Source organism: Podarcis raffonei, chromosome W (assembly GCF_027172205.1).
Source record: "Podarcis raffonei isolate rPodRaf1 chromosome W, rPodRaf1.pri, whole genome shotgun sequence".
Taxonomy (NCBI): domain Eukaryota; kingdom Metazoa; phylum Chordata; class Lepidosauria; order Squamata; family Lacertidae; genus Podarcis; species Podarcis raffonei.
Window position 1 is genome coordinate 2,236,748 of NC_070620.1, and position 6,927 is coordinate 2,243,674.

Sequence of the window (6,927 nt, forward strand, 5' to 3'; positions counted from 1 at the left end):
AAAAGCTCATTCCCCACATTGGGGCGCAGCGTCTCCGATTGCGGCTTCCGGACCGCAACTTCCGCGTCCCGCCACCGTCTCCCGAAGCGCCTTTTCCACGTGCGCCCGCTCGCCGGAGACTCCGTTGGCTCCTCTCCTCCGCCACCCTGCGCCCAACCGGAGCGCTTTTCTTCTTCCGTCCGTTTTGCGCCATGGCGAGGCTGCCGGGAGGAGCCTGCGCCGGGTCCTGCTGACCCGATTCGGATTTCCATTCGCTTCAGGTGAACAGGCCGGCCCCACCTCTGTCCCCATTTTGGGGGTGCTGCCCCCCCACCCCGACCTCCCACCTCTCGGAAATGCGGGGACTCCACGGCGGCGCATGGGCGGCGCTGTGTCTCCTCCTCCGCTGCTGCTGCTGGGCGCACAGGTAGGTTTGGGGGGCTCACCTGGGGTTTTTTGGGGGGCGGAAAAGTCGCAAGGGGCTCCCCTGGGGGGTTGGGAGCGGACACAGAGCGGGGGGGGGGCTCACCTGGGGTTTTGTTTAGGGGTGCACAGGTAGTTTAATCTGAGAGGGGGACTCCCCTGGGGGTTTGGGGGGATGGACAGGTAGCAGGGGTTACCTTAGGGATTTGGGGGCAGAGAGGTAGTGGGGGCTCACCTGTGGGGGATTTAGGGGGTGCACAGGTAGGCGAACCTGAGAGGGGGGCTCCTCTGGGGTTTGGGGGGATGGAAAAGGTAGCAGGGCTACTTGTGGGGTTTTTAGGAGGCACACAGGTAGGTTAACCTGTAGGGGGCTCCCCTGTGGGGGGGTTTTGGGGTCCCCTAGCTCCCCCCCACAGAATAGGGGAGAGACCCCTTCCAATTGCCATGAAAAGCATGATGCCCCCATATTTCAACCCCCCAAATTTATATGAAATTTATATAATATATTATATTGGGGTGCCGAGCTGGAATTCAGGGGGGCAAGTTTAAAGGAGGCCATGAGAAGCATGATGCCCCCAATATCTCAAATGCCCCAAATCTGTATGAACCCCACAATATTTTATTCCAGCTGGACACCCCAATAAAATATATGAAGGGGCCCCCAAGTTTATTGGGGCTCCCAATATCTTCTCCCAGCTGGGACCCCCCAAATTTCTTATCAGCTGGGTGCCCCAATATAATAGATTCGGTGGCAGGTTTAAATGATGCCATGTGGGGCCCCCATGTTTTAATCCAGCTGGGCACCCCAATATACGAAGGACCCCCCCAAATGTATAGGGTGCCATGTGGGGTGGAGCTCAATGGGGACCCCCCAATATTTTATCTCAGCCGCTTGGAGGACAAACCATGGTCTTCTCCTGTTTTGCAGCCCCTCCACTGGCAACATCTCAGTGGTCAAGGACATTGTGGATAAGCTCCTCAAAGGCTACGATGTCCGCCTGCGGCCCGATTTCGGAGGTAAGGCAGCGTGGTCTAAAGGTTAGAGCATGAATCCAATTGATAATAAATCAGGTAATCAATAATAAGCCAGGTCATAAATTAATAAATGATGATCTATTATCAACTTTTATTATTTTCTTATTAATCTATGGTTCAGTTTTATTTCGGAGGTAAGGCAGAGGTGCCTAAAGGTTAGAGCATAAATCCGATCAATAATAAATTAGATAATTAATCATAAATAAGAAGTTAGGTAATAAATAAATAAATATTTATTATCCCCTTATATTATTGCTTTTATTATTTTCTTATAATCTATTGTTCAATTTGCTGTTATTCCTTATTGACTTTTAGCCTTTCCTCATGTTCTAAAGTTATGATTTATTGTTTTTTTAATTTTATTCTTTAATTTTATGGCATTCTTATTTATGACTTTATTTTATTATTTCCTTATTGTTTATTATCTCATCTTCCCATTGAGGGTTTGATTTTATGGTTTCATTATGTGATTGTTTCATCACCAGTCAATAAATTAACCGATTATGAGTTTCATTAGCAATTAATAATTTTATTACTTTGTTTAAATATAATAATAATCTATTAGTGTAATATAATATAATATAAATCTGTTGTTTTGTGTTTTGTTGTTGTTGTTATTACTATTTCAGGGAACCCTGTGGTGGTGGGGATGAGCATCCACATCTCGAGCATCGACCAGATTTCCGAAGTCAACATGGTAAGTTGGACGAACTCCCGTCGGGTCCGGATTCGAATCCTGAGGGAAAAGATGGCTTTCCTTCTATCCTTCTATCCTTTCCTGCTATCCTATCCTCCTTTATTGCTTCTCTCCTATCCTTCTCTCCTTCCATCTTTCAATTTCCCCATCTCTCTCTCTCTCTCTCTCTCTCCCCCCTCCACCAGGACTATACCATCCCCATGTACTTCCAGCAGAGCTGGCGGGACAAGCGGCTCGCCTAGGGCGACCTGCCTCTCCACCTTCTCTCCTCCTATCCTCTCATCCTTCTATCCTTCAATTTCCCCCATCTCTCTCTTTTCTCCTCCGCCAGGACTATACCATCACCATGTACTTCCAGCAAAGCTGGCGGGACAAGCGACTCGCCTATGGCGATCTGCCGTTCAACCTGACACTCGACAACCGAGTCGCCGACCAGCTCTGGCTCCCAGACACCTACTTCCTGAACGACAAAAAGTCCTTCCTGCATGGCGTCACCGTCAAGAACCGCATGATCCGCTTGCACCCGGACGGCACCGTCCTCTATGGCCTGAGGTGGGTGGATATTAACAATATTAATCACCAATAATCAAGAACCGATTCGCTCCGGCCGGTTCGTTATTGCAAATATGGTCAATTAATGGGTGGTTTTGTTCTCGCCTAGCGATCACCGCGAAGTGGGTGATAATCAGTTTTTATTGGGCGTATTGATCAATACGGGCGATTATTAATGGATGAGTCATTATTAATGGACAGATCATGATTAATGATTATTAATGGATGGATCATTATTAATGAGTGGATCATGATTAATGATTGTTAATGGACGGGTCATTATTAATGGATGGATCATGATTAATGATTATTAATGGACGGATCATGTTTAATGATTATTAATGGACGGATCATGATTATTGGATGGATCATGATTAATGACGGCTTTTCGTCCTTGCATAGTGATCACGGTTAAATATTATCAATTTTGAGACATATTGATAGTCCATTAAAAATTAGCGATCTGATAAATACATATTCATTTATACTTAGCAATTAATAGTCCATAAAATTAACCGTCCAATTAATACTTATCAATAGGCAAATTTAGAGAAATATTTGCTGGTTCAGACATAGGACCAGGAATATCATCTAAATAGGGGTCGAACCCCCCCAATCAATATATAGCATTCCCCGCGTCCGTCAATCAGTGATCCCCATAATGGATCCCTGGAATCCACTCACGCTCTCTCTCCGCAGGATCACGACAACCGCTGCCTGCATGATGGATCTCCGGAGATACCCCCTGGATCAGCAGAATTGCACCCTGGAAATTGAGAGCTGTGTGTATCATTCAATGAAATTAAATTATTGCTTGTTAATTGAGGAATAATTAAAAGTATTATCCAGGAATTATCCAGGAATAACTTTAAGGCAGGAATAATTTTAAGGCAGGGTTAATTTTCAACCAGGGTTAATTTTCAACCAGGAGGATTTTAATTGGGGAATAATGTTAATCCGGGAATAATGTTAAAACAGGATTAATTTTCAACCAGGATTAATTTTCAACCAGGATTAATTTTAAGACGGGAATAATTTTAAGACTGGAATAATTCTAATCTGGGAATTAGAATTAATCCAGGAATGCTTTTAAACCAGGATTAATTTTAAGACTGGAATAATTTTCAACCAGGAATCATTCTCATTATGTTTTATTTTCTTTCCTCCCAGACGGCTACACTGTCGATGACATTGTCTTCTTCTGGCAAGGAAACTCTTCGGCCGTGACAGGGATGGAGGTATTGGAGTTGCCCCAGTTCACCATCATTGAGCAGAAGCTGGTCACCCGTGAGGTGGTCTTCACCACAGGTGGGTTCCCCCTGTGGGGCCATCTAGTCTAACCCCCTGGCCGAAATCCCAGGGTTGTTGGATACACCATGATCCTCCAATCCACCCTTCACTGAAGATACCAGAGATGTCCCCACCAATTCACCTGGATCCTGGGCTCCTGTCCAGTTTGACCATCTCCTCTTTCTCCAACAGGGTCCTACCTCCGCCTGTCGCTCAGCTTCCGCATCAAGAGGAACATCGGCTACTTCATCCTGCAGACCTACATGCCCTCCATCCTCATCACCATCCTCTCCTGGGTCTCCTTTTGGATCAACTACGACGCTTCGGCCGCCCGGGTGGCCCTAGGTGAGGAGATCCTGAGATCTTGCTCTGCGGTCCTGCTACCAAGGGTCCAAGTGATCCTCCCTAAATGCAGGACCCTCTTGACATTCATTGGGTTGAATTCAGGTGAAGTTGGAGAACCACCAAGCCCCTGAGAACCTTCTCCCATAGCCTGGTGGCAAGCTGGTGGTCCACCAAGACCCTAAAGGTCCACCATCCTTCTATCGGTCCATCTGATTTTCCTTAAAGGCAGGACCTGACCTTGATCCCATTTGGTGAAGTGGTGCCCAGTTCTCCGACCCGTTAAGGTCATATGGAATCCAGATTCAATATGAAATTGTTGGATTTCCATGGATGTTTTTATATATCCGTCTTCAGTCATGACATTGATTGATTTCAGAGTATGAAAACATTTGATTTCAATATATCGGTCCCATCCTTGGATATTACAAAAATATTTTGATCGTTATCGTGACGGAGGTTTGAATTATGGTGCCTTCCCCGTGCTGTAATTCCCAGCCACCCAACTAACCCTGTTTCTTCTCCCACCCCCACCCGCTGCGGCACCCAGGGGTGACGACCGTCCTGACCATGACGACCATCAACACCCACCTCCGGGAGACGCTGCCCAAGATCCCGTACGTCAAGGCGATTGACGTCTACCTGATGGGCTGCTTCGTCTTCGTCTTCCTGGCGCTGCTGGAATATGCCCTGGTGAACTACATTTTCTTTGGGCGAGGGCCCCGCCAGCAGAAAAGACGTGCCCGGCACCTGGAGCCCCGGACTCAGGTGCGAGATTCCTCCCTAAAAACCGAATGGGGATGGGTGACCCTCGGGGGCCGAATTCGAGGCCGAGATCCCTGTGGATAGGGATGGGTGAACCTCAGGGTCCTGGATTTGAGGCCGAGATCCCCGCGGGTCAAGATGGGTGACCCTCAGGGGCCCAAATTTGAGGTCGAGATCCCTGCGGGTTGGGATGGATGACCCTGATCTCCCTTCTCTCCTTTCAGCCCGACCCATACGGCAACCTCCTTCTGGCTGGCGTCTCCGACAGCAACTGCCCGCTCTTCTCCACGTCACCCTCGCCGGACCTGCGCCCCTGCGGCCTGCGCGGGTTCGAATCTTCAGGCACTGCCCTACACTCCCGGAAGGCACCTGCCTGCCGCGCCGCCCGGGCCAACTGCCGCCTGCGCCGGAGGTCCTCCAAGCTGAAGCTGAAGATCCCTGACCTGGCCGACGTCAGCACCATCGACAAGTGGTCCCGGGTTCTATTCCCCATCACCTTCAGCTTCTTCAACCTCCTCTACTGGTTGTACTACGTCAACTGACACCCAAGAGGGAGAGCGCCGGGCGCCGGATTCGGGTCCTGCCCCCACCCCAGCCTTTCCTCTCCGCTTCCCATTCGTCCTGTCCCCTCACAGTACCTTCCTCTTCCCTTAAGAGTCACTTCCTGTACGCTCTCAGGAACTTCCTGTTCCCTTACGGGCCCTTCCTGTTCTCTCACAGCCCCTTCTTGTTCTCGAACAGCCCCTACCTGTTCCCTCACAGTCCCTTCCGGTTTTACCCCTTCCTGTTCCCTTCAATTCACTTCCTCTTTGCTCTCAGGCACTTCCTGTTCCCCCACAGTCCCTTTCTTCTCCCTCACAGTCCCTTCCTGTTCTCTCCCAGTCCCTTCTTATTCTCTCTCAGTCCCTTTCTGTTCCCTTAAAAGTTCCTTCCTGTCCCCTCACAGCGCCTTTCTGTCCCTTCCCTGCCCCTTCCCTCCCCACATCCTAACCCCTTGCAGCCACTTTCTGTCCCAAATCAGCCATGGAGAACCCACTGTTTCAAGTAACAGGAAACGAGGAACAAGCCACGCCTCCTAACTTCCAGTACTTTCTCTTCCTCCTCCTCCTTGGACCAGCCGGGCTTCCTTCCCACCGGCCACTTCCCTTCCGTTGCTTCTGCCATTACAGGTTCCGGCGGATGGACTTTTCCAGAACTGACTTGAACCGAGTTTACAGTTTTCTACCTACCTAGCGACCGACCGACCAATGGGATCTCTCCGTTCTCACGTTTTGGGTTTTTCCCCCTTGTTGTTCTGGGAGGGATTTGGGGAAAGTGCTCCTGAGCGTGTGCAGAGTTCCCTTTTTTTCTAAGCAATGTACATGAACCTTAAAAAAACACATTTTGAAAACTGTTCGATATCCATCGGTTGGGAATCTTTCTCGTCTCTTCCCCGTCCCCCCTTATAAAATCAGAGAATTTCACTTTAAATATACGGCCTTAGAAGAAAAACAGCAACCGGTGTCCGTTTCTTTTCTTTCAAAAATGGGGCTGAGGGGATATGTTTTATGATAATAAAACATCATATATCATATCATATAGATATTAATTAGATCTAATTTACATTTATATGATATACACACATACTTAGACATTTCATTATTGATATATTTTTATATTATTGATATATATTTATATTCAATATATTATTAGATATATATAAATACCATAATGACGCGTTGCATAATACATCACATATTTATCTTTTTATGGTATATATATATATATATATATATATATATATATATATATATCGGCAAAAAAAATGCAACCACTATGCTGTGAAATATAGTTGTATATATCAT

General features: G+C 47.5%; 1 protein-coding gene across 1 annotated transcript; it reads left to right on the plus strand.

Moving 5' to 3' along the window:
- The first annotated feature begins 241 nt into the window (after positions 1–241).
- LOC128406070 (gamma-aminobutyric acid receptor subunit beta-4-like) lies at positions 242–6,576 on the plus strand. The gene is made up of 9 exons (XM_053373113.1): positions 242–406; positions 1,331–1,419; positions 2,067–2,134; positions 2,466–2,686; positions 3,386–3,468; positions 3,857–3,994; positions 4,169–4,321; positions 4,869–5,086; positions 5,308–6,576. The coding sequence occupies exons 1-9, from the start codon at positions 336–338 to the stop codon at positions 5,623–5,625; spliced, it is 1,359 nt and encodes a 452-aa protein (XP_053229088.1). The 5' UTR covers positions 242–335; the 3' UTR covers positions 5,626–6,576.
- Positions 6,577–6,927: the final 351 nt, after the last annotated feature.